Source organism: Nicotiana sylvestris, chromosome 1 (assembly GCF_000393655.2).
Source record: "Nicotiana sylvestris chromosome 1, ASM39365v2, whole genome shotgun sequence".
Classification (NCBI taxonomy): domain Eukaryota; kingdom Viridiplantae; phylum Streptophyta; class Magnoliopsida; order Solanales; family Solanaceae; genus Nicotiana; species Nicotiana sylvestris.
Window position 1 is genome coordinate 108,004,399 of NC_091057.1, and position 27,884 is coordinate 108,032,282.

General features: G+C 37.4%; 2 protein-coding genes and 1 long non-coding RNA gene across 3 annotated transcripts; all 3 read left to right on the forward strand.

The window, feature by feature from the left end:
* Nucleotides 1-7,173: 7,173 nt before the first annotated feature.
* On the forward strand, nt 7,174-9,356 carry LOC138873049 (uncharacterized). Its single transcript, XM_070151482.1, has 3 exons — nt 7,174-8,462; nt 8,571-8,779; nt 8,881-9,356. The coding sequence occupies exons 1-3, from the start codon at nt 7,174-7,176 to the stop codon at nt 9,354-9,356; spliced, it is 1,974 nt and encodes a 657-aa protein (XP_070007583.1).
* A 339-nt stretch (nt 9,357-9,695) lies between these two features.
* On the forward strand, nt 9,696-11,899 carry LOC138868073 (uncharacterized). Its single transcript, XM_009797172.2, has 3 exons — nt 9,696-10,746; nt 11,272-11,328; nt 11,812-11,899. The coding sequence occupies exons 1-3, from the start codon at nt 9,696-9,698 to the stop codon at nt 11,844-11,846; spliced, it is 1,143 nt and encodes a 380-aa protein (XP_009795474.1). The 3' UTR covers nt 11,847-11,899.
* Nucleotides 11,900-12,022: 123 nt separating this feature from the next.
* LOC104242160 (uncharacterized) lies at nt 12,023-14,551 on the forward strand. Its single transcript, XR_011402805.1, has 4 exons — nt 12,023-12,108; nt 12,238-12,267; nt 13,380-13,549; nt 13,941-14,551. It is a non-coding gene; the product is annotated as an uncharacterized lncRNA (long non-coding RNA).
* Nucleotides 14,552-27,884: the final 13,333 nt, after the last annotated feature.

Sequence of the window (27,884 nt, forward strand, 5' to 3'; positions counted from 1 at the left end):
TTCGGTGGACCACTAGCAAGGTGTCTCAGACCCTCTCAAACAGAATATGTGATGAGGGAAGTGCACGAAGGACATTGTGGAGATCACGCAGGGGGAAGGTCACTGGTAAGAACATTGATTCGAGCAGGATATTATTGGCCTAAGATGGAAGAAGACGCAAACGGTTTCGTGTCCAAATGTGATAAAAGTCAAAGATATGGCAATAATATGCATAGACCAGCTGAGTTACTACACCCTGTTATAGCCCCGAGGCCCTTTATGAAATGGGGAATGGATATCGTAGGTCCACTACCACAAGCAAAAGGGTCAGGTACGAGAGAAGGAAGTAAAGACTTCATATGGAGAAATATAATATGCCGCTTTGGAGCACCAAAGGAGATCGTGTGTGACAATGGACCACAATTCATAGGAGCTCAAATCACAGAATTTCTTCAAAGTTGGCAGATTAAAAGGATAACATCTACGCCATACCATCCAGTGGGTAATGGACAAACGGAATCCACAAACAAAGTCATTATCAACAACTTGAAGAAGATGTTACAGGATTCAAAAGGTAATTGGCCTGAGATATTACCTGGAGTACTATGGGCTTATCGTACAACGACAAAAACAAGCACTGGAGAAATACCATTTTCAATGGTTTATGGTGTGGAAGCCTTAACTCCAGTTGAAATAGGTGAACCTAGCACACGGTACGTTCAGGCAACGGAGGAATCTAATGATGAAGAGATGCGGGTCAACCTTGATTTGCTTGAAGGAAGAAGAGAAGCTGCATTGATAAGAATGGCAGCACAAAAGCAAGTAATTGAACGATATTACAATAGGAAAGCACGCCTCAGATTTTTCAAAATTGGGGACTTCATGCTTAAAAAGGTGTTCCAATCTGCAAAGGCTGCTAATTCAGGAAAGCTAAGTCCAACGTGGGAAGGACCATACAGAGTTCGTGACATTGCGGGAAAAGGAGCATACGAGTTGGAGACAATGGACGACAAAGTTTTGCCCTCACATTGGAATGCCGTCCATTTAAAGAGATATTACTTCTGAGAAAGTACCCACGGTCAGGTATCGCCATGTTAAAAATTTTCTTTTGAATTATTAAAGTTTTACTAACGATTTTAGATGCTAGGCAAAAATCCTAACTCGTGCCAAATGATGAGTCACGACCTGCAAGGCAAAATGGAGTATTCTAAAAGTCCCAGCCCAGGGTTACAATTAATCTGATGGAAATACACACGAGTTAGGCAGTCTTCATCTATAATCGCACCTCCGAGTCCCGTATATTTTTCTGTTTCAGGAAAAGGACCAAATTGAAAGAAATAAACAAGTGCTCGAGGCTTCATACTTCACCGCTCAAACACTTGGGGGACTACATATTATACACAGATATGTGTAGAAAAACAGATACGAATATCGAACAAAAGTCGACCACAAAGAGACAAGTGTTGAGAAAAAGTTACGAAGTCTTCAGCATTCATTATCGTGTTCAACAAACACATGACATTCATCATAATGTTTTTCCCATGAGAACAACAGAGTCATCTCTCAAACTCATAAACGAAGTCACCTCTCAAACCCTTCCTAATATATAAAGATAGGGTCATGACTATGTACTGAAACAGGTTATGAAGAAAAACCTTGTTTATTTTATATTATGTAAAAATCTGTTACAAGAAAAACAGTTACGAGAAAGTTATAGATGTATTTTAATACATGTAATAGTCAAAAAACTTGTTAAAGTTCATGAATAAAAACTTGTCAAAGTTGTTTCATACAAAACATGTGTATTCCTATTTCTTTCATCGTATTATAACACCATTATGAAGTTGAGACGTCTTCTTCATTAAGTGTCGATAAAATAAAAGGGCCCTTTTTATAAGCCTCATGTTGATAATCCATGAGAAGAATCATAAAGCATTTTCAAAGGATAAAAATGCTAAGCTATTCTATAAGTCCTAGATAAATAGGCAAGAATAGAATATACAGAAGTACCGATAAAACTTCTTAATATAAAAGACTAAGTACAAACTTAGTCAACAAAATATTTGTTTTTTACAAATGCCCCATTATGATAACTGGGGACTTCATCAAAAGATCCCTTAAAGTTTCCAAGGGATAACAACACCAATTAATAAAAAAACAGTAAAGTTTGAAATACATTCAACTACTCACTGAAGGGGTTGGAACATCAGAAGTTGCAATCTCATTTTCAGGGGCAGTCACAGGCACGGTAACAACTTCTGAGGGAGCAGCAATAGGAGTGGTTTCAACTGGGCATGGAGTGTTAAAATCACCGAGGGAAGCAAGAGTCACGGGAGCTTCAGCTTCCATGGACTGTGTCATAGAAGTTTCACCCTCGAGAGCCGGAATTGCAACTCCAATTGCCGCAGTAGCCACTTCTTCATTTAAAAGCTCTTCTGCCCCAGGAGTTCCAAGTGCATGAGAAGGAGTATCAACTGGTTGTTGGCTTTTTTCAATAGTGTCTAAGACTTTAGCTAATTCAGATTGCAATTCAAAGTTTTCTTGAGTAGCTTCCATCAAAGCATCACAGCGAGATTTTAGAAAAGCCCAACTTACCTCTATGTTGAAGTTCTCCTCAAGAAGTCTATACTCTCTTTCCCACATAGCAAGATCGTTCTTCAATATCTGGTGTTCAGCTAAGTGGGAGTCAAGGGAAGCTTAAAGGGAGACATGAGAACTCTTCAAAGCACGTATCTCGTCAGAGGAGATCCTTAAGTCAGCCTGAGATTGAGTCAAGCTTTGCACTAACTCCCCTGCATATTCTTCTTTCTTCTCCACAAGTGCCTTAAGCTCTCTGATTTCTTCACTGGCCTTTGATAATTGTTCTGAAAATGAGCACTCCAAAAGCTCCTTATCTTTTTCAAATTGGCTTGAAGAAGCCTTGGCAATTGCTAGCTCAGAAGTCAAACCACGCTTTTGCTGCTCCAGGTGGTTTCTACTTTCTTGCAACTCTTCTATGGTCCCCTGAGCATTCTCAAACTGCTCCTTCCAGTTTGCTGCCTCAAGCTGGGGTTCCTTGGCTATTCTCCTAGCCTCAGAGATAGCCTTCGCAGACTCTCGATCCTTCTTCTCTAGAGTGGAGATTCTTCCCATTAACTCAGTACCAATAAGATTAGCCTACAAGGGAAAGACATCAAATGTGAGAATATAGAGAGATATAAAAAAAACTTGTAAGTTAAAAAAGAAGTACCTTCAAGGTAGAATGAACTATGTCATTCATCAAAGTCAAGCAACTGTGGCTCTCCATCTTCTTCTTCTCAATATCTCCGATTAGAGGCTCGAGCCAAACATCAGCTCCACCAGTCTTTCTCAAAAGGCTATGATTGGCAGGAACTTCAAGAGTAACACTTCTCATAGCCATGCCTCTGCTGCTAGAACCCGCCTCTGTATGCTGAACAGAGGGAGGGGGAACAATGGAAGGAGGAGTAGTAGAAGAGGTAAAAATAATGGGAGCTGTGGGAGTCAAAGCAGGGACAGTAGGAGCAGATATGGGAACCAAAACAGGTAAGGAAACATGAGTCGATAAAATAGGCAAAGAAATACTCGTGGTTGTCAAATGAATAGAAGGAATAGAAGAAATGGAATAGAAGAAGAGAGGGGAGTTTCATCAAGAACTGGTCCAAACTCTCCACTCTCAAAACCACTAACAAAGAGACGTCGAATTGATTCATTAGAGCCTCTTGGAGTGGTATCCTCATCAGAAAGGATTTGAACAGGCTCGGAGATAGAGGCTCGAGCAGGAGTATCTTCAACTTCATCCTCATCAATGACGCGTCTCCTAGATCTTGGCCTAGCTATCAAAGAGGTATTCTCTTCTTCCTCATTCTCAGAACTTTCTTCTACAACTTTTCTTTTTGGTAGCGTGGCCCGAGTCTTTTCCAAATCAAGTGAAGCGGTTGAAGACGCTCGAATGGCAACGACTACCTCAGCTGTCATACCCGTGATACCAATTCCTGATAAAAAGAGGGATAAAGAATTAAAATAAGAAAGAATTCAATATACGACAAAGCATAAGGAAATACATACCATGGGTCTTCACTTTCCAACCATTCAAAAGAGAAATTGATTTTTAAGTTCTCGCCTCCATAGGCGCAATCTTCAAAATTTAATCTACCCAACCACGAAAGTTAGGAATGTGTTCCACATCTCCCATGGTTGCTACAAAAAGCCAAAAAGAGACGAGATTAGAAAGGAAATCAAAATTCTTAAAAAATAGATACGGTAAGAAAAAGAAAAACTTACGTGCAAAATTCCACTTCTCAGGGAAGCGAATATTTGTTTCACCCAACAAATCTACCGTACGTACAACAACGTAACGACAATACCACCCTCGATCCTTGTCATCTTCGGGGTTTACCAAAACCTTCTTGCTTCTTGCAGTCAAGGTAAAAACTCCATGGCGGAATAATTTGGGGTGGTATAGGTGAACAAGATGGGAAAAGGTAAAATTAACATTGGCTTTGGTAGACAAATACCCTAAGCAAGCCACAGCTCTCCAAACAAGAGGACCTACTTGTGCTAGGCAAATTTTGAAAAAGCGGCAAAATTCAAGTATAACTAGGTCAATGGCAGGATTAAATCCCAAAGTAAAGGGATAAGTATAAACGAAAGAGAATCTAATTCTGAAAGAAGAAATTCTCTGGTTTGGGGCAGGAATCATCATACGAAGATTATCTCTCCAGTTACAATCTTTCCTAACAGTAGGAATCACAAGTTTAGTTATTAAAGAAGGATGAACTAAAGGGGAGAAAAAGCAAAAGTGAATAACAAATTGCTTGTTGAAGGTCTATGAAGAAGAAGACAAAAGAAAGAGGGTCAAATATGTTTATAATGACAACCGTCAAACTTAGAAGTGTAATGACGGAAAGCCTATAATAAAGGCAACTATCGCTTCGTGAATATAAGGTATGAATAAGCCTTGAAAAAAAGGCTGCAAAATTACGGAGCCAATCAGAAGGTGACGCGTGTGCAGGACATTAAATAGAAAAGACAATTGAAGCATCAGTACTGTCATAGCATTGATTATGGTAAAAATTCCCTTTTTGTGAAGATCCACTTCTCAAATATTTAATTGATAAATAAATGGAAAGTGGGGGAACTATCTGTATTGGGAAAAAACTGAATTTATATATTGAAGTTGACGTGTCATGACACGTGGACTGGTCAAATGGTCAAAACACGGTAATCAACCAAGAAGGCACGGGCGACAACAAATACGAAGAGAAGAAAGTTAAATAGGCACGAGTCGTTATTCAAGAGGCACGAGTTTCATACCTATATAAGTCATTTATAACCCCGAAGATCGGAAAGGATTGAAGATATGAATCTGATGACGCAAAAGAGTCCAAATTCAGCATTACATACCAAATACGTTAGAGAATTTGTATTTAATAGGAATGATTGAGTAACGTTTCTTTTAAAGTCATTTATTGCTCATAATTGCCTCATTAAGACAAAGGCATTACACCTTCTCCTAGAATCAACTATAAAATGAGAAGGACTCGACATCTGTAGAGGGGAAGATTATTGAGACTTTACTGAAATACAAAGCTATTTACTGCTTTATCATCGTTCTCAAAAATCTTTTATTATTTTCGTCTCCTGATTATCAGTAACCCGAATTCCTCTTCGTTTCTAGCTTTGACCAAAAACTCAGATTTTTGGTTAAACAAGATGCCTACATATTGTTATCATATTGTACAATCAGTTATATTTAGGGTGCAATCTGATAAGTTGATGAACGTTGTTGAATGGGATAACATAGGCAACTTATACAGTGGGTGAAAATTCAATGTGTGGTGATAGGTTACAAATATTTGTGCTTCATATCACTTTGTCTAAACACAAACAAATACTCTTTTTCGTGCCTACAGCCTTTTGGATTACAATGTTCAATTCGACATGGTTCAATTTAATCTCTATGTTTGTTCGTCTTATCATTAAAATAATCGAGTTGCTTAATGAGAAAGCCTAAGACTTAAAATTGATATATGGCAAATTACTATTCCTTTTAATCTTTATTTTTCTGATGTAGGTTTGTACTGTGATTAGAATACTGATATTTGTATAACTCAAGTTCTCTTAACAATGGATCCTCATCAAACAAAAAAACGTCCTTGCATAATGACAGAAGCCTATGATAAGAATGCCAAATGACGCGAAGTGTACAACAATATGACCATGGCTTAAAAGAATGCGCTTCTATAGCAACGACGTCTAAAAAAAAGAGAGACAACAACTAATCGTCTTCTCACAAGTAAAACTTATGTCAATCTTGTTGAACCAACATCTGTAATGCCAGGTAATTTTGCTGCTGCTGCCTCTTCTTCTATGCAAAAAACAAGTTAGAATATTAAATGCACTATCTGTCTTTTCCACACATATATATGTACACATATATGAGTGCGCATGTGAAACAGTTATGCCCATATGATTCTCATGTTTGTTAAAAAAAATTCTTGCAGAAATCATTGAATGTGAAGTTTGTACGCCACCCGATGTGCTTCACAAGGAGAAAAATGTGGTGTACCCTTTTCATGTTTTTGAAAAAGGTAATCATGTAACCTTGATCATTGACAATTCAACATCTACTATGCTCAAATGTTTAATCCATAATCGTGTTGCACCAGGTTCTACATCAGACACTTCAAATGAGTCAAGTGCTACATCCTTTGAGCCAATTTTGGCTGACGGTTAGTATGAACATAACATATCGTTTCTACTTTTTTGCTGTTTCATAATTTTTTCCACTCCTTAAGTTTGTTTGGCGTATGGAGGTCATGTAAAGAATAAGAAAAAATTGACTAATGTTGGTTATGGAAAAAAGAGAAATATGCCTAATAATATCCGATTGAGCCGATTTTGGCTGACGGTTAGTATGAACATAACATATCGTTTCTACTTTTTTGCTGTTTCATAATTTTTTCCTCTTCTTAAGTCTGATTGGCGTATGGAGGTCATGTAAAGAATAAGAAAAAATTGACTAATGTTGGTTATGGAAAAAAGAGAAATATGCCTAATAATATCCGATTACGCTCTGACTATGTTCCACTTAAAAAAGTGCCAAATTGTGAATTCTGCTCGGCTAAAAAATTTCAGTATGAATCACCTTCATTTTGTTGTGCTAACGGTACAGTTAAGTTGACTTATCATAAAATGGCACCTGCATTGAGAAATTTATATCTAGGATCTTCTGCAAAATCGAAGCACTTCCAGACGTATATTAGAACGTATAATAATATGTTTGCTTTTAGCTCGCTTGGTGTCAGTTACGATAAAGATCTAGCCAAAAGAAATCGTGGTATATATACATTCAGAGTTCAAGGTCAAATGTATCACTTTATAGATGATTTATATCCTGCAGAGAGAAGGCCTAAAAATTTGCAGTTGTACTTTTATGATAACGACAATGAGATTGCAAATAGAATGGCTTGCTCTAATAAAATAGATGAATTAATAGTGTGGGAATTGATAGACACACTGAAAGATAATCCATATTCTATATTTTTACGAACTTTATCTGAGATTTCGAACTTACAGAACTATCACATCGCACTTAAATGTAACTCTGGATTGGATCAACGAATATTTAACTTGCCCAGTACTACTGAGGTTGCAGCTATATGGGTTGATGAGAATGATGTTGGTGCTATTCATGTACCGCACATTCAAATTTATACTCACAGCAATAGAACTCAAAGAGTGAACTACTATTTTGGGTGTTATAATCCTTTACAGTATCCTTTACTATTTCCATATGGCCAAAGTGGGTGGCATTGTGGCATTAAAAAGTTTCATGGGGAAGAAAATATGCCTAAAAATTATGCGTTGTCTGATTTGGAACAATTACCAAATATAAAAAATTTCACCTCTGTTGACGGATATCTTGATATGGAAGATCAAGTTATGCAAAAAGGAAAACGAAAGAGAGATACAGTTTCAGTTCGTGAATACTATAGTTACAGGCTCCAGATGAGAAACGATGATGAAGATGAACTTCTACATACAGGGAGATTACTTCAACAATATTCGGTTGATGAATATATAAAATTGGAGACTCAAAGAATGGATTTTGTTTTCTTCAATCAAGATTTGTTCAGAATGGATATGTTAAATGGACTTCTTGACATTTTAAGACTTGGTGAACGATATGCTTCTAATGTTGGAAAACAAACATTTCTACCAAATTCATTTATAGGAGGGCCTAGAGATATGCGTCAACGTTATATGGACGATATTGCATTAGTGCAGTATTTTGGAAAGCCTGATTTATTTATAACAATGACATGTAACCCAACTTGGCCAGAAATTGAGGAACATTTAGCACCTAGCGATGAGGCACAAAATAGACCTGATTTGATCAGTCGCGTATTTAAGGCCAAAATAGAAGAGCTGAAGACGGATATTCAAAAACGAAATATCTTTGGAAAAGTTGTTGCTTTTATGTACACCGTTGAGTTTCAAAAATGAGGTTTACCTCATGCTCATTTTCTTATTATATTACAAAATGACTATAAATTGTTGACAACTGAAGCATACGATGAAATAATTAGAGCAGAATTACCAGACGCTAATGCAGACTCAGATTTGCGTAAGCTTGTTCTTAAGCATATGATGCACGGTCCTTGTGGTAGTTTAGACCCAACAAATTCCTGTATGAGGAAAAAAACGGGTTCTTGCAAGTTCAAATATCCAAAAATATCTGCTTATCAAACATTAAAAGGAAATGATTCTCTTCCAATTTATAGAAGACGAAATACAGGTGAAGTTGTGAAGTAAGAGGTCATGACTTAGATAACTCTTGGGTTGTCCCATACAATCCATATTTACTCGGTAAATACAATTGTCACATAAATGTTGAAGTTTGCATCAAAGTTGTGAAGTACCTTTATAAGTACATCTGTAAAGGACATGACAAAATTGCATTTTCTGTACAAAATGATGCGAATATAGAAATAGATGAGGTAAATGAATATCGATCTACTAGATGGGTATCACCTCCGGAAGCTGTATGGCGTCTCTTTCGTTTTCCTATTAGCGAAATGTCTCCGAATGTTTATCATCTTCAACTGCATCTTGATGGACAACAACTTGTTTTCTTCAAGAAAAATATGGATATAAATACGATTGTAAATAATCCCATGATTAAAAAAACTATGTTGACCGAATTCTTCTATATGAACAAAACAGGTAAGAATGCCATGAAACTGAACTTATTGTACAGAGAATTTCCTGAATACTTTGTGTGGTCCTCCAGCGACAAATTTTGGGCACTTCGACAGCGTCGTTGTACTGTTGGCCGCGTTTCATCCAACAGAAGGAGAACGATATTATCTTAGATTATTATTGATGCATGTGCGTGGGCCGACATCGTAAGAGGATCTTCTTATGGTAAATGGAGAACTTTGTAGTACATTTAGAGAATTTGTGGAAAAAAGAGGATTATTACAGTGTGATAACAGTTTAACGGAATGCATGTCTGAAGCAGCAAGTTATCATATACCATATAGTTTAAGGCGTTTGTTTGCTACATTATTGGTACACTGCAACCCTACCAATCCAAGAGAACTATGGGAGCAATTTGAAGAGTGTATGTCTGAAGATTATAAAGTGTTACGGACTATTGAAACAAAATCGGATATCAAGTTCCGAACCATATCAATGATATTTTGCATTCTATGGGTCACAATGTAAATGAATATGAACTCATTCCACAAACTATTAGACCTTCCGCAGAAGCGAAAGAAGCAAAAGAGATTCATTTTGAAAGAACTACTACCGTAAGTGAAGATGAGGTACAATTGCATAAGAGACTAAACAAAAATCAACTGACAGCATATGATGTAATTATCAACAGAGTATTTTCCAACAAAGCGGGCGCATTTTTCATTGACAGTCCAGGAGGAACTGAAAAAACTTTCTTATACCGTGCTTTACTAGCAACTGTACGGTCTATGGGATATATCGCTTTGGCAACTGCGACTTCTGGTGTCGCTGCTTCTATTCTCTCTGGTGGGCGTACTGCACATTCACGCTTTAAAATTCCTATTGATATTGATGAGAATGTTAGTTGTATTAGTAAACAAAGCGCACTTGCGAGTTTAATTCGCGATGCAAAATTGATTGTATGGGATGAGGCATCTATGGCAAATAAAAGAATGCTAGAAGTTTTTGATTTGCTACTAAAAGATCTCATGGATACAAATGTATTATTCGGTGGAAAAGTAGTTGTTTTTGGGGCTGATTTTAGACAAGCTCTTCCCGTTGTGAGAAATGGAAAAAAGGAAGATTTCATTAATCAAAGTTTGTTATATTCCAGCATTTGGGCCAAGCTAGAAAAAATACAATTATCTGAGAATATGAGGGCAAAAACAGATCATGCGTTCTGTGATTTTTTGCTAAGAATTGGGAATGGACAAGAACGTCTTAACGCAACAAACAACATTGAAGTACCAAATTCTTTAATTGTGCCTTTCACAGCTGAAAGAGAATCTTTAGATAAACTATTCACAGTGACATATCCATATTTGAATTCATCTGGTTATGAAGCTTCTTGTACAGACTCCCGTGTAATTTTGACAACAAAAAATAATTGTGCCGATGAAATCAACGATATGCTTATTGATCAATTTCCAGGAAAAGCAAGAATATTTGTTGGTATTGATGAGACAATTGAATCTGACAATCAATCACAATTTGAAGATCTATTGCATACTTTATACCCTGCAGGTTTGCCTCCGTACATATTATCTTTGAAAAAGAATTGTCCAATTATGTTATTACGAAACTTAAATCCATATGAAGGTTTATGCAATGTCACACGATTAAACTGTTGTGAATTTAAAACTCATGTTCTAAGTGCTAAGATTGCACCAGGTGATTTCAAGAATACACATGTATTTATTCCAAGAATACCATTATTATCTTCAAATGATGAAAAATTGCCTGTTCAATTCAAGAGAACACAATTTCCAGTAAGAATGTGCTTTGTTATGACTATAAATAAAGCGCAGGGTCAAGCATTAAATTTTGTGGGAATTTATTTGCGTGAACCTGTATTTTCCTACGGCCAACTTTATGTTGCCTTATCTAGAGCAAAGAGTTCGAACTATGTGAAATTGTTGATTCGACCTCCCACCCCGACTAGTGATGATGATCATTATACCTTAACATAGTTTACGATGAAATCATTCAAAAGGCAATCATGTGATGTTTCTTACTACAAGATGATTGTCTAAGTCTTTTGTTCTGCAGTGGATGATTCCTCAACGGATTATACTTCGTTTGTATCTCTAAATGTTAATCCAACAGGTATTTTTCATCTTCCATTTGTTTTCATCTTGATCTCTATCTAATATGATTGCTTTTTTGTAAAGAGTGATTGCATTATTCATTTATGTAATTTCTTATTTCTCTATTTGCTTCGCTAATCCTCTGCTTTTTCTTCTGAGATTCATGTTGCCTGAGATCCCCATTTAGGTTTGTTTTCCGTGCTTCCTGCCTTTTTAAGCTTCTACGCTCTCCATTGGCACCTTTTTAAGTGAGCTTTGCGGTTAATTACTACAAATTGAATTATCTATAAAAACTTTGAAGTTTCAAAGTTGCAGTTACAAAATTGCATCATCTATCTATAGAAGATTTTAATGGAAATACCAGTATATCTAATATCTTACTTTCATGGTGTTTTACATCTATACCTGTAGTGGCTTCTGTTTTTCTTTTACTTTTTTCTTCCAGTTATATAACCTTATTCATTTGATGAATGGTTGTACGTTGAATTATTAACCTTGCTAGGACATTCCGCAGTCATTGAAAATCGTAACTGGTGACAATTAATTAATCATTCTACGAGTGTTCTTGGTGCAAGATGGAGGGCTAATATATTTTTACTGGAATGTTGCATATAGGTAAAGCATATTACAGTACTGTAGCATGATGTTTGTAGGTGGTGTTCTAAATTTTTTTGCTTTCTTCAGAGAAATATAATATGTAGGTGATGATAAATCTAATACTTGGAAAAGCCAAAAAGAAAAAGAGAGCAAAACAAATGCATTCCGAAAGCAAAGACAAGCCTGATATGTCTACAAATCCGTATGTTTTATTTCTTTCGCTACTTGCTACTTCTAAATTTCATCAACATCTGTTTTGACTCTTTAAGTCTTCTCTTTGATGGATCTATGAAAAATTAGCACTAAACTTCTCCTTGATTTTTCCTTGCAGTTGGTGAGCCACTCAAGAAAAACTTTCCAGGTTTGCTTCTCTGACATTTCAACAAATTTTGTCATTCTTTGATTAAAATATTTTAAGATTTATTATAATTGACTTGACACACTTTCTAATTATCCTAAAGTGTAATCATTGGAACTCTTCTGTCACATGGAAAAGGTATGAAATTGCATTTGCAGGTAGTATAAAATTAACCTATATTTTTTTAGCAAATGAGCTATTACATTGTTTGATAAATGCTCTTGACGTTATCTTTGAATGGGTCATCAAGCAATATTGAGTTATCGATCCGATTTTCTTTTTTGTTGCAAATGTGAGGAAATAAGAAGATGATATGTTACTATTAGAATGTGAATATGATAAGGCAAATTTTGAAAGAATCTTCATTTTACATGATTGAATGGATATTCATATTTTCTTCCTTTAATTTGTTGGACTTTGTGTTTTTTATTTTGCCTGGTGTAATGATTAAGCTCTATTCTCCTATTGTTTGATAACTCAACTGCTTTTAGGATTTGGACAGAAATTACACAAAATTTTGGTACTTTTACTTCATTTACTTTATTTGTGTTAAAAAAAGGCCAAACCTGAATAATGTGTTGTTGGCCGCTCAAAAATATCACATTCTGTTAAGTTGAAAAATTTCAGCTATAGTTGTTGGGGCAGAATGTAAATCTATATTCCACCCAAAAGGGAAAGAACTTTACATCAATTAACTTTGCCCATCGAGAAGTTTGTGACTAATGTGCATACTAGATGCGGGAAAATAGACATGAATATGGTAGGTATTTGAGAAAACAAAAACACCTGGACAAACAAAGTAACATTAATGATATAGTAAGATATATATACCTATAGAGTACTTTATTTACTATTTTGCAAAGGAAAATAAGTAGTGGAGTATATATATTTTTGTTAAATTAATCGTTTTTATGTAGATGAGCAAATAAAGTTGTATTATTCATGTGATCATTAGGGGAATAAGTAAGTTGATGGTTCTTTTATAATGAAACATGGCAAAAGATTTTTTTTAATGTTTCTTGTTTACTCTATGCATGTTTGGAGTACTCAGGTTTTACTTAACTGAGAATATACTTCTGACAAATATACTTCTGACTCTAATATTATTACTGTAGTGTAGAAACACTTGATGATCACATAACTGTTGTACGAAGGGATAACGAACACAGATCTCAAACTGAAAAAGGAGAATAAGAAATGATGCAGCTCGAGAAAAAACCAAGAGAAAACCAATAACTCTTCAAGAAGAAAAAGCTCGGCAAGAAATGGTCAGAGCAAAGACAAGGTAAGTGTTTTTTCGCTATCTAGAGAGATTTACAATGTGATATGCTCATTGGAAATTGGCACATATGCTTACACTTTTTATTTACTTTATTTCACTAGCTTTTCTTTCTACTGATGTGTAGAAGATATGTGTAAAAGATATGCATGTATCTTTGATAGAATCCAACACTAAAACATAGTTGTTTCATTACAAGGTCCACAATTGAATACAAGTAACTGCCCTCTAATTGCATTATGTGCTAAATACATGCAGGATAAAGTACTTGAAATGTCATTATTCAAAATTTGTATATTTAATCTGGCCAAATGATTCCATCTTACTACTCAGAGATCTATTTTGTTTTGTGTTATTATTACATAGGCCTAATAAGTGTATCTTTTTCCTCTGCCAGCAGCTCAAGTCTATCAGGAGTTTATCTTCGCCAAAACTATTTGACAAACTTTTGCACACATGAAATATTGAAGAGGGATTTCTATGTCTTTGTCATACTTTTTCATCTTTTTCCCAAGCCATCTAACTTCAAAGTTCAGACTACACAATTTTGTGCAGTGATTGGAAATGGATTTGTAAGCATCTCTATTTAAGGAAATTCCCTGAATATCAAGTGTTGGAAATATGATTAAAGTAAAAAACACAATTGTACAAGTGGTATCTCAGCCTGAAAAATCTACGTCTGGAGTGAGATCGCAGATTTATACATTTATGGCAAAAGAACTTTCCAACTGTATGAGAAAAGATTGCTTAACAGATGCAATCTTTACATCAGGCACTGACAAGTATCCTCTGACAACTATCCTGAAGAAAGCATTCTGAATACATTAGAACTAAGTGACCGGGTTGGCTGCGGGGCTACATACTGGTCAAGTAGCGGAGAAACTGATCCTATAGTTCCTGAGCCACTATCATATAAATTAATCTCAAACCTGTTTGGTTTTAGAAATTCATGTACAGCCATTTCAAGGTTGCACCTCAAGTTCTTCTTCTATGATGTTATGGATTTGTTCATTCGGCTTATTTGTTTTTTTTCTTCAAATTAACCAGAAATCAAATGGATACTTTACACTGACGTCTTTTCTTGGATAATAAGTAACAACTACTTCCCAAGTAATAATAATGGTTTCCACTAACTAAGCCTATTCTTGGTCTTACTTGTGTCAGAACATGTACTTGGCGGAAGTATATCCCTCATTTTACCACAGCTATTAGGTGCTCAGTCATGAGCTAATCTTCTCTTTTGTTGACAAAAGCAAACAGCTTAAAATCTACTTCAACTGTAGCTCAGTTTTAGTTAAGATTTCTTCTTTTATGTATCTCGACTTTGGAACAGCTAAGTTTGCTTCTCATGGGTACAGGAGAACAACTTGTAGAAGTTTAGGCTGCCACAACCTGTTCTTTCCATTGGTGGAATCCTACAAGTGGAGCTCTTACGCAGAGTTCAAAGACGAGAAATGGATGGTCTATATTATATATGGTTAACTCCCTCTTTTGGTTTATTGGCCTCGAAAAATGACTTCTATTTGCTGCTATTAATGCAGTCATAGTCTACCATATGGTAGTCGTATACATAAATGAGGATGTGAGTTCAAAAGGGCATTAATATATTATTTTTGTGTTTCTAAGATAATCTTACAGATGAATATTATCTCACAAGTTTATCCACAGCTCTTTAAGTTGCACGTAGTTTTTATGGGTGTTGGATATCATTGAGTTTATTTGAGCAGATTATACACTCTTATGTGAATCATTAACACGCTTAATTCATCTTCATAGCAGAGTAGAAGACACTCAGCTGACTGACAAACTGCTAGAGGTCACTTTAGTGCCTGCAACAGTTGGATAATACGAAACAAAAGTAAGCTAAAATTTAAGTATTGTAAGTGGGTTATGGTAATCTCATCAGGGGGTAGCACTTAGCAGTATGCTCGATCTTCTAAACATGCTTTTTCTCTCTTTCTCCTTCTGCTGAGAAATCATTTTTGGTGCACTGGGAGAAGCGTATGCTCATGAAGTTGGAGGAGAAATCCAAGAAAGGAAAAAAGAGTGCTGATAGATAGGTGAAGACAGTGAGCATATTGCTAAATAATGTTAAAATCACATTTTTTGTATGTAGTTATGACTGTTAAATACAATCTCCCTTTAGCCTGTAGTACTTTGCTTTATATAGCATCCCAACAAAACCTTTAAGTAAACAAAAACATATTCCATAACATGTTTCTTTTCTATGCCCCAGGATAGATTTAAGTCCCTATATAGTTCTATTAACAGAAATGCTAAATAGTCGTTGGGCCCGGGCATACTCTAACTGATATATATATATAATAAGAAAAGAAACATTATAAAACTATTTTTATATTTTTAAACTTATGTTTTAAAATTGGAACTAAAAGTTGACTGAAATCCTATTAGAATGAAAATAAGTAAATATTTTTAAAATACTACTTTAAATGTTGCGCTGGTCAAAAATTGCATGCTTACAGTTGCCCCTCTTTGCTTGGAAACACGAAGAATTTTTGGAGCAAAGAACAATAAGCAACGTAATTAATTTATGCGATGCTTATTCAAAACGAAACAAAGATGGACAAAAGATTGTGACAGATACATGGAATCTGAGTTGCCTACATATCCTTGGCTATAAAGAAATCAGGTCACGTGTAGTTCAGAAGTGAATAAAGTAACGGAGTGTGTGGAGAGGATGAGAGAGTCGAGTGAGATACCGTTCTGTCGTGATTCTGATCCGCGGGTCCTGTTATTACATCAAAATTAAAATCAAAATCTTGAAGAACTAAACAAACATATCAGCTAAGAGTTACAAGATTCTTATCTATAAGTTTTCTGAAGCTTGATCTTGAGTCTTGGATGGTTCTTCATGCAGACTTTTGATTTGAACCTTGATGCTTGCTAGCTACAGGTGCTGATTCATTATTCCGCGGCTTCTTCGGATCAAGACCAGACATGTAGTGCTCGTGACTTCAGCCATTTCTTAAGCAATTCACATCTTTCATCTGCTTTTGCATTTTGGATTCACTTCTTTTTTTTCTTTTCTTTTATTCTGGATCGAGACTTCTTCTTTTGGTCATCTTGGACTGTCGACTCGCATTCTTGAGGTGAGCTTCTGCTGCTTCTAACTTGAATTAACTTCTGAAATAACTTTCCTCATTCTCCAGGCGGGCACTTGCTGCTGCTGCAGTCGCTTATTACACTCTATTTTACTGCACTTTAATTGAGTTTGAGCTTTAATCGCTAGTGTCTTGCACTAATTGTGTGTTTTATGCCTTGTAGGAGAGATTCCGAGCTATGTAGATGTTATGGAATAAATTCAAGTGATTTGGAGCTTTGAAGTCTGAGTAAAAGCTCAAGGAATTAAGTCGGGATCGTGTTCGGGGATCAACGGATGATAGTTAGAACAAACGAAGAATCGAGTAGGCATATTACGCATTGTCTCATAGAACGCACATAATATTTTGCTCATAACTCTATTTGGGATACACAATATATGGTTGGAAAGCTACCTCAAAGGGCTACAACTTTCATGTTTTACGTTTTTCCAAATTCCAAACGGAAGAGGGTGAAATGTGCGCATCAAGAGCGCGGCCGCGCTCAGGCCGCGCTCGTCAGGCAGAATCAAAGTGGATATGCGCGGTCTGAGCGCGGTCCAAGCGCGGACGCGCACGTCCTGTCCGGAAAATGTGTCCTTTTTTGCGTAGGAGAAGGTGTAATTGTTTGGGCTCAACCCTACTTGGTATATATACATGGAAAAACGGTATTTTGAAGACCTTGGACATACTTTTGACATAATTTAGACCTAAGGATGCTAAGGAGACCGAGATTCGACCTAAGGAGGAAGAGACACAATAGGAGCAAGGCGGGGAATTCTTCTACGAGTTTTTCCTTCCTCTTCCTATTTTTCGTTGTTGGTTATGACTTTTAGTATTGTAGTTTTACATACTAGTATGAATAACTAATTTGTTATCTAGGGTTTTGATGGAACCTTTGGTAGGATAATTCTTGTTATGTTTTTATATAATTGAGCCGTAGTATTTTCTCTATTTGTTCAACTATATTATTCTTGTGGTTGATTGAAGGGCCCTCAATTAGTTGTGCCTATTTAGTATGTATTACTCGGGAGAGAGTGCATATTTAGGTAGTTGTTGAACAACATCACTCTCGACGTATGTGAGGAATCAATAACCAAGGGTTTAAAGGTGGGATTAGGGATAACGAAACCTTAGGTGCGATAACTCGGGAGAGTATGTCTAGTAAATTGTCGTAATTACTCGGGAGAGAATTACAACATGTAGAGAGCTCATGATCGGTAGAGAATACTTAGGCAAAATTATAGAAGACATAGCGGGAAAGATTCCGATAATTGGGGGAAATCATAACTCTAGACCTCCTTAATCGTTTCTCCAACCTGTAGTATCTTCAGTGTTAATTTATTATTTTAATTTGTTAGTTAGTTAGTTAAACACAAGAATCTTAATATCTATAAGTTAGGAATTGTTCAAGCTTGTACTCTTGGTGATAGTGAACAACTGTAGCTAAGCCTTAGTTCTCTGTGGGATTCGACTCCGGACTTGTAAACCGGATGATATTTGCAACGGCTGCTTTGTCCTTTTTATAAGGCATAGTTGGGCGTGATCATCATATTTGATTCACGATCCTTGTTCAACTTGTAGTGCCCTAAGGGTTTCACCATCAAGCCTCTCTCATTTTTCTTACTCTCAACTTGTCGTCGCCTTATGGTGCTTGTGAAGGTTTTCACTGATAAGACTCTCTCATCTTGTTCTTTTCTACTTATTTTCTCTGATTCTGCAGATGATAAGGCGTTGACCATAGTAAAAAATATCATATGCTCCTGGAATATCTAGCTCGCACTCTCAAAGACTATCTGGGAGGTCTTTTTTGGATTGTAATGCGGCTTTTGGACAAGGTTATAAAGAAAGAAAGGGCATGAAGGCTCAAATTAAAACTAATACAAAAGGGTTAATTTATGGGAAAATTTCATATTAAAACAACTTGGCTGCCTACTTTTCAACTTTATAGACCATATTTCAATTTACAATTGAGTAGCCCAAAAATAACATGCCCATATCCGAAAAAGGGGGCATTATTTTCGTTTTTTGGGACTCAGAAGCGGGATTTTGTATCTTTCAGCGGGATTTTTTCTCATTCTTTCCACTCTTCTTCCCCAAATCTACAAAAATTCAATCTTACAATTAATGCAACTCTAATATCCCTAGAAATTCTTCTTCATCTCGAATTAATAGCAAATCAAACAGGAAAAGTGGATTTTTTTTGCTGCAATCAGCGCAATTTTCATTTTTGTTGCAATTTTGATTTCAAATTTTTGTTCGATGGAGCTTTTTCCAGTTTATGTTCTTCATAGTGGTGAATGGGAAGAAAACAAGTTTATCAATTTCGTCAGCGATTGTGTAATAATCGAGTCGACATTCAGCTAAAACAATTTAGTTGCAGCTATTTCGGAACAGATTAGGATCGATTTTGAATTAAACACATTAGAGATTAACTTTCTCCCAAAGGATGGTTTACCACCGATCCTGATTTACAACGGTACGGGTGTTAAAGTGTATATCGAATTAAAGAAGAAAAACTTGAATTTCACTGAATGCCCATTGTTTGTGACTGTGAAAGAGATTAATGATAGTTGTTTGGTTGCTACAAGTTCTAGTTGTTTGGTTGCTACAAGTTCCAATTGTATAGATGTATCCACAATTGATAGCACTGAGATTATGCCTGATATCGAATTCATTGAAAATATAAAATTTAGTGAAAACACGGGTATAATAGATAATATGTTGAATGAATTTGTTGAGGAGGATCAAGTTTATAAAGATAAAGAGACAGTTATCAATGTGATGAAGAACTTGGATACCCACGCGCCGCCGGCACCACTTCAAACCAGCTTCAAAATCACACTCACGAACCATCTCACTCTCCCCTTTTCAAATCCCAACATGGTTCTCCTTGAGTCCATCCCAATTTCCTCAAATCTTGAATCAAAATCCGGGACCCTAATTCCTTCTTCACCTCTGTCTCGTCCGTTAAGGTTTGGTTTGATTGTTCTCCGAGCATGAAGAATTTTTGGACTAGAAACAAGTGTTAGGTGGGTTGTTCTCACAAGAACAACCCGAATAACACTCATTTCGGGTCCAAGTTGAAATGGCCGGTTAGTCCATGCAAATTCATCGTTTGTTTTTCCCACTCAGGTATTTCGGGTCCTTATTGCTTGTTCTGCAATTTCCTTTCAAGCTTCGTCTGTTTCTTCCCTCTCTCGGATTTTTCCATTCTTACATAAATAGGCCCGTTATTTTTTTTTATTAGTCCAGTTTTCTTCTTCTATTAGTTAGAGTTTGGTTTAGTAAATCCTTTATTGGCTGTTTAGTTGAATTTTTAGTTTTGGACGCCCTTACAATCCTGGTTTGTCAAATTTTATTTGTTGAGGGCTGAGTTTGTTGATTGGGTTCTGAAAGTTCAGAAGGCCCAAAGAAGAAGGGTTCGCCCAATTGGCAGGCCAGGGTTTGGGTCCTGGGTCAACTTGACCCGAGTTGGTTTTAAGAGTAAATAACCTAGATTAGAGGGGTAAATGGGGAATATAGGTAGGGGAATCTTGCCACAACTGACTAGGAAGCTTCCAGGAAAGGGGAAATGGGGGTATTTCAGCAATTAGGGTTTAAACCTAGGGTGTGAACTGAACAAAAAGAAAATTGGGGAAGGGATAATTGGCAAACTAGGAACTCACTTCTGCAGCCCTAGGGTCCTCTATATAAGGCTGTCTTAATAAAAATGATGGGGAGAGGTCAGACCTAGAAAAATCAGAGGCAGCCGAAGGAGAATTTAAACATTGAAAAGGGTCTGAAGAATCAGAAAAAAATACAAAAACAACACCATAAAACACTGTTTGATTGGAGTATTATAGGTCACTTTATGGGTTTTCAAAAATGTTTGAATTGGTTTTTTGAACTTTCCTGGGATTGAAATGGTTTAACAAGCTGGATTTTGCTGATTCGATCTGCTGAAGTTCATCTTCTGCTGTTGTTGATCTTCTCACTCTTTTTTTTTTGCTTTAACTTTATCAGGTACATACTCTTGATACTCAATGGCTTGTGAAGTTGATTTGCAGAATGAAATAAAAGCAGATTTCGAAGCATAGCATTAGCTTATGTCGCTGTTTCAGTCATGATACATGGATGTGTTTTTATTTATTTATCTGATTGATGTGCTACATCATATAATTGAATTTCAGCTTGAATAATTAGGTTTTCTATGTTCTTTTGTATTGCTTTACTTATTCAGAATTGTTATAACTTGGAGGATGATTGGACTAGTTTGACTGTCATGAAAGCCTGAATATGTAGGCCGCATTGGAATATTTATGCTATGTATTTTTACTCAAAGTGTGGCCACAGATTGGTAGTGTCTGGATGTTACATTTGTTCACAAGATTGGACAGTTAGTTCATTTTTAACTAATATGCACGATAGCTTCTTTATTCATTGTTGTTGATAAAAGTATGCTTGAATTCAAGTTGTCAAGTAGTTAGTTAGTGCAAAATCCATATTAAAAGAAAGGGGAAAAATGGTTAAGAATGCTTTCGAGAAGTCCCATGTAATTGGTTGTACGTGAGCATGCTAAAACAGAGTTGAAATTTGAATGTTAATGTGAAGTTGAATTGTTCAGATTTAGAAGTTCAAAATGATGAGTCAATCGCATGGCTCATTATTCTATTTTTTTTAAAAAATTGTTTGGAAATTGAATGTCTTCCTGGTAGTTTAAGAACATTTAGTAACATATGTATGAATTATTATTTTGCTCTTTAAGTGATTTCAAGTTTATTCATCTTTATTCTACTTGTGTTGTTGGTTTCTTAAGTTAGGCTACCATGTTGGTTCATATTATCTAAGAATGGATTTTGTTAAAGTAGATAAATATAATAGCAAAAGATCTGTGTGCAAAGGGAATAACTATCGTCCCCAGATTAGTTTCCATCGAGGTCGCGCATGGTTGTGCCAAATATGGAAGTCTGCCAACTCGCAAGATTAAAATTAGTAAGGTTAGCCCATGTTGGAATGAGTTATACGTAAAGCTGGAATATTACTGTAAATTGGATGTCACATAGCTGTAGGTCATGGTTAATATTGTAACAGAACATGGTCACAAGACCAAGGAAAATCACTGACTTTGCGATCTAATGCAGAATTGGTATCAATTTTACTTTCTTGTAGTTTAGTTAGCTAAATATGATTATTCGTAGTTCACTTAGTTGAATGCTTTTCCTTTAATGAATTGGAGGTGCGCCGTGCTAAAAAAAATGACAAATGCATGGCCCTCATGTAATTAATCTTGTTTATCCTTAGAATCGAGGTGCGCCATTTAGCGAATTTTTCATGGCCCTCGCAAAGTTGCAAACGCGTAGTTGCTTTAGGCGCGTTGTTTTAATAATTTACCTCCCTAAACTCGGGTGCACATTTATGTGACCCAAATCCAAATCTCAACGTTAGATAAAATATGTTGCGGATTGCGGGTGCATTTATGTGACGTGGTTTGAAACATATTTTAAATGAAGTTGCAATATTCCTTTAACTAATTAAATAAAAGTGGTTATAAAATTAAAATTGAACCATAGGTTAAAACATGTATTAAAATCAGACAATAGGCCAATTATGATAGTTTAAGCGACCGTTCTAGAACCACGGAATCCGGGGTGCTTAACACCTTCCCTCGGGTTAACAAAATTCCTTACCCGAATTTTTGTGTTCACGAACTGTAAAACAGAGTCAATCTTTTCCTCGATTCGGGATTTGAACTGGTAACTTGGGACACCATAAAATTATCCCAAGTGGTGACTCTGAATTTAATAAATAAATAATCACGTTTCGATTGTCACTTTAAGTTGGAAAAAACTCCCTTATATATACCCTTCTGGGGGTATAAGTAAAAAGAAGGTGTGACAACTCTGGCGACTCTGCTAGGGATCCAACCCAGAATCTCTAGTTTTGCGGTTCAAGAATTCGAGCTTAGAATAATTGTTATATTTGACTTTATTTACTATCTAATTTTATTACATAATTGGGCCTAATGTGCTAAATGTTGCCTTTACCGCTTTGATATTATCTGAACTGTACATAAACTGCTACAAAACCCCTCTCTTCTCTATCCCGAGGAGTGCACGCTGGTCGTGACTTCTTTCTGTTAGTGTCATATCCCAAATAAAACGAGGTTCGGACAAGTTGCAAAGCCAGATGATCTTTTGGTTATCGGTACACATCCCCCCTCGGCTCGAGTTGTCCGTTCGGGTAAGCCAGGTCTAGAACAATGTACCTAGGTTTTAAACCTAGAATAACTCAGCCTCATACCGGATCCTTAGTAGGAACGCTTATCTGCATCATGTGCATTTGACTTTGGAGACTCAACACAGGGGTTGGCTTTGTCTAGGACAGGTGTACCCGAAATGAAAAAGACCATCCTGATGCATCCTACTTGCTAATTGTGCATTCATTTGCTTTGGATTTGCATGTTAACCGGCTTATAGGGGAAATGTTGAGAGAAGGAAAGCCAATGTGAGGGCTAAGAGAGATAATTGCTTGTTTTTGGAAAAACCAATGTCCAAATGGTACTGAAACTCTGCCGAAATTTTGAAATTTTTTTTTGTTTTATTTTGAAAAAAAGAGAGAGAAAAAAAAAGTTGTTTTTGTTTTAAATTGCCCGAACTATGCCAGTTTGATTCTCACCGGATGTGGTATACGTAGGCAACCCCCATCGGGTCCAACTTCCTTTTGCAAAAATAGCCCAAAAGGCATCAAAATTTTCTTACTTTGTTGGAAATAAGTAAGGTGAAGCCATTCTTGTCGAAAATCGCCGAATGTCCCCAAAAGGGTGTCAGAATGCTGTTTTTGCAAGAACAATCACCTTTGGTCTTTTTTTTGACATTTTGGCCGGTTAGCAAGCACAACCTTAAAATCTTCCCCCCGAAAGTGCTAAAAGACCGTATTTGCAAAACCGGGTTTTATTTTTGAAATGAAAATTTGAAAAGAAAAGAGAGAAAAACAGTATTAACTTTGTTTTTGAGTCAAATGAGTCTTGATTTTGCTTAATCACCCTAATAAATGTGCAGAATGAGCACGAGTCAAAGTTTGCCAATAATAGTCATGAACAAGATCCCTTTGGAGTTGCATATGTGGTGGGAGGATCTGGGTAAATCAGAGCAATATAAGGCCAATCTACATCTGGGAGGCCTCACCGGGTTGTTGAAGATAAGGCCTAGAGGAGACATCATAAAGGCGTTGGTTACGTTTTGGGACCCAGCTCAACGTCTTGCATTTCTCGGATTTTGAACTCACCCACCTTGGAAGAGATAGCAGGTTATATGGGAAGTACTGAAGGTCTGAGGCAAAAATATCTGATTGCTCCAAGAGCCGTTAACTCTCACAAATTCATGGATTTGTTAAAAATAAGCAAGGGAGTCCCGTACTCTGAGTTGGAGGATGGTTTTTCCACTCTACGTTTTATATACTAGAGGTACGGGCATGTAGGAGGATTCAACAACCCAAAAAGTGGGGTTTGTAGCAAAGGGAACCGAGCAAAATGGGATGAGCATAGGCGTTTCGCTTTCATGGTAGCTTTCTTAGGCCTCGTGGTGTTTCCCCGGAAAGATGGGAATATCGATCTGCGGGTGGCTGGAATCGTCAAAGTATTGATTACCAACGCCAAGAGCACCCTTGCCCCTATGATAGTATCTGAGATATACCGAGCTCTCACAGCTTGTAAGGCTGGGGAAGATTTCTTCGAAGGATGCAATTTGCTATTACAGATTTGGATGATCAAACACCTGTGTCACCGCCCCCAGTATATGAGTTATGGGTCCGCAGAGAAAAGTTGCATTGAAGAGTTCGACACAAGGATTTTAGGGTTCAAGTTACCAGAAGGGTTTGGAGATTGGGTATCCCGCTTGCGCTCCATCACTGCAGGGCAAATAGAATGGACACTGGGTTGGCTTCCTGTTGAAGAAATTATGTATATGCCCGCCACTGGTCCTTACTTCCTCCTAATGGGTCTTCGAGGCATTCAGCCTTACGCTCCATACTGGGTGATGAGACAGTTGGGAAGGTATCAGGTGATGCACCCAGATGAAGATCTTAGTGTTTATGCGGTCGAGGTTAGCTCCGACGTCCAATTTCATGAAGAAACAGTTCGTACTATTTGGAACGAATGTCAATATTTGACAGCAAACACTCGAGTGCGTTACTTATCTAGAGGCGAGGTCTCACCCGCCTATCTTGCCTGGTATAGAAAGAAGAACGCCACAAGGGCTGAACCTGAAAGACCAGCCAAAAAGCCTCACATTCAGGAATTTATTAAGGCGTCGCAAGAACAGTGGGCTTGGTTGGCCAAGGAGAATAAGTACAGGGCCATAATAGGAAAACTGGAGAAGCAAGTCAGGGATCTCCAATTCGAGAATGGTTTGCAAGCCGCGGCGGATGAAGATGAAAAGAAAAAGCTAGCCAAAGAAAATGAGGCCCTTCGAGCCCAGATTCGAGAAATGAAAACAACAACTAAAAATCCCGCCAGAAGTGCAAAGGATGAAAAGCTTATAAAGAACCTTAGGCAGAAGGTGGATGAATATGGTTTTGATTTGAACAAAGCAGAGGGTAAATTAGCCAGGGCTCGAACAAAATTGACTAAGAATGCGGAAGAACGAGCGCGCTTGGTTAGACAGTTAAAAGAGAAATATGACAATGAGATTGTGGGGTTGAAGAAAAGGGTTACCATCTTTGAGAACAAAATGATCAAATAGGCAAAAGACTTTAAGGCAGAAAGGGAACACTGTTACGCAGCGATGGCACAGTTAGAAAGATATTTGCAACAACTTCAAGAACAGAATCATGTAACCGAACAAACTTTGGAAGCCAGGGCCCAGCAGATTGGGCGTTTGTTGCAAGAAAAGGGTGTCATAAGAGAGAGAGTCAGAAGGATCGCCGACTACATCGCGATGAAATGTAGTAGTTGTGAGGATATGACTAGATCCATGTTCTTTGCCACCGCGATGACCTTTGTTCGCCAGATAATGGAAAATCTCTACCACCTCCAAGGGGATTTAGTGCATAGGCCCACGGTGAGACCGAATGATGTCCCGCGGGCCCCAGGAACAGTTGAGGCGTTGATGTATTCGTGATTTTCATTGAAGTCTGTTAGTCTATTTTCGAGTCTGTATTTTCATTTTTCTGTTTGAGTCTGTATTTTCATATTTTCATCAAAGTCTGTTAGTGTCTTTTTGAGTCTGTTAGTTTTTGAGTCGTTGTAATCAAAGCATTTACTTTTTATGAAATTTTGAAAATCCCAAAATATTTTATTTTTACACTTATCCCAAAAACTATGCTTGGTCTGATTCATGCAGGGTCATGATACGTAGACAATCTCTATAGGATTCGACCATAACCAAAAGAAAGAAAAAGAGTGATAAAAAAAGGGAAGAATAAGAGAGAAAAGGAAAAGAAAAGAGAGAGAAAATAAGAAATAGTGAGAAGGAAATAATGGCAAAGCAATAAAGAGTCATGAGAGAATAAAAACAAAGAGAGACCAAGCAAGGAAAGGCAAGAATGAAAAAGAAAAAAAGAAAGAAAAAAGAAGTTGCAAATGGAAATAAGGAAAGCCGGGATGATGCAAGCAGCCGATCAAATGCATAATAGAAACGGTTAAATGCTTAGGTGCATTCACTCCTCAAATGTGCGATTGCTTATCTGTTAAAGCCTTAATCGCTAACAAGTTTGTTAATGATAAAATTATAGTTCAGGCAGGTGGTTAGTTTGATTGGCATTCTGGCAACTCACTCCTACAACACCCGGTCCAAAAACAAATTGATCATGGCCAATCAGGAACTTGAGACAAGCATTGTCGATCCGTCAAAAGAGGTGGAAGAATCGAAGGTTAATCTGAGAGATGAGTTGTATAAGCTGAAGCACAGATGGCTGAAATGTACCAAGCATGGGCAAAAGGGCACCCACCGCCAGTTTACCTTGCCAACCCTGCTTTTATCCCGCCATTGGCTCAGCCCCAGGAACCTCCCACGGTGAACTCATCTCCAGCCTTTCCCCTCTACCAACAATGCCACAGCACCACTTCCCATACATCATAAACTCCACCGCTCAAACAAGTCACGTACCCTCCTCCACCAGTCACTCATGGTTTTGTGGTACCCCCACCTGCTGCATTACACCAATCCTCCAGTGAGCCTCTGTTCCAGACTCACGACAACCAGTATTACCCCCGGAGCCCACTTTCAAGGTTCCCGAACCCTATTCCTACACTCCTCATTTTGACCTCCCCGCGGAAACTGAAAAACCATCTAAAAATCCCAAACAGGAGGAAATGTTCAGGAAAGTTAAAATCCTGGAACAATCATTCAGGGACATGCGGGGGTTGGGAGGTCAAGTAAGTGTGGCTTACAAAGATCTATGTCTATTTCCAGATGTGTAATTGCTGGCAGGGTTTAAGATGCCCAAGTTTGATTTGTATGATGGGCACGGTGATCCAGTGGCGCATTCGAGAGGTTTTTGTAGCAAAATGATGGGAGCTGGCGGGAAAGATGAGTTTCTAATGGCATATTTCAGTCAAAGTCTGAGTGTTTTGGCGCTGGAGTAGTACACTGGTATGATCACGGAAGATGGTACACATGGGATGATCTAGCCCAAGCATTTGCTTGTCACTTCTAGTACAATCTCGAGATTATTCCGGATCATCTGTCTTTGACGAAACTTGAGAAAAAGCGCAATGAGAGTTTCAGGGAGTATGGTTTTAGGTGGAGAGAACAGGCAGCAAGGGTTGACCCTCCAATGAAAGAAAGTGAAATGGTGGATTATTTTCTACAGGCCTTAGAACCTACTTATTACGGTTATCTAGTATTAGCTCTAGGCAAGTCCTTCAATGAAGTGGTAAATATGGGCGGTATGGTAGAAGAAGGGCTCAAGACAAACAAAATCATGAGCTATTCGGCTATTAAGTCAACCACCCAGGCCATTCAAAGCGAAACTGCGGGGGGGGGGGGTATATAAAAAAGAAGAAGAAAGAGGATGTAGCAACAATCGATTCAGGAGCTTGGTTCGGACCCAGGGGTTCACCTCACCACTATCATCAGCCTCGTTCCTACCACCAAACCTATAATCCACCCAACACTACTACCCATCACTAGACCCCTATTTTTCTGTCTACCATGCCTAAACATACAACCAACCTCCAGCCCATGCACAATGGCATGCACCAGTCCCACAAAATATGTACCCAGCTCCACAAAATGCCTATCCACCCCCAAGAGCCTACCAAA

Coding starts and splice junctions, on each gene's coding strand:
- LOC138873049 (XM_070151482.1), top strand. CDS start 7,174: ATGGCACCTGCATTGAGAAATTTATATCTAGGATCTTCTGCAAAATCG. Junction 8,463..8,570: donor GGAAAAGTTGTTGCTTTTAT/GTACACCGTTGA, acceptor TGAAATAATTAG/AGCAGAATTACCAGACGCTA. Junction 8,780..8,880: donor TTATAGAAGACGAAATACAG/GTGAAGTTGTGA, acceptor TAAATGTTGAAG/TTTGCATCAAAGTTGTGAAG.
- LOC138868073 (XM_009797172.2), top strand. CDS start 9,696: ATGGGTCACAATGTAAATGAATATGAACTCATTCCACAAACTATTAGA. Junction 10,747..11,271: donor GCATACTTTATACCCTGCAG/GTTTGCCTCCGT, acceptor TTTGTTCTGCAG/TGGATGATTCCTCAACGGAT. Junction 11,329..11,811: donor TCTAAATGTTAATCCAACAG/GTATTTTTCATC, acceptor TAACCTTGCTAG/GACATTCCGCAGTCATTGAA.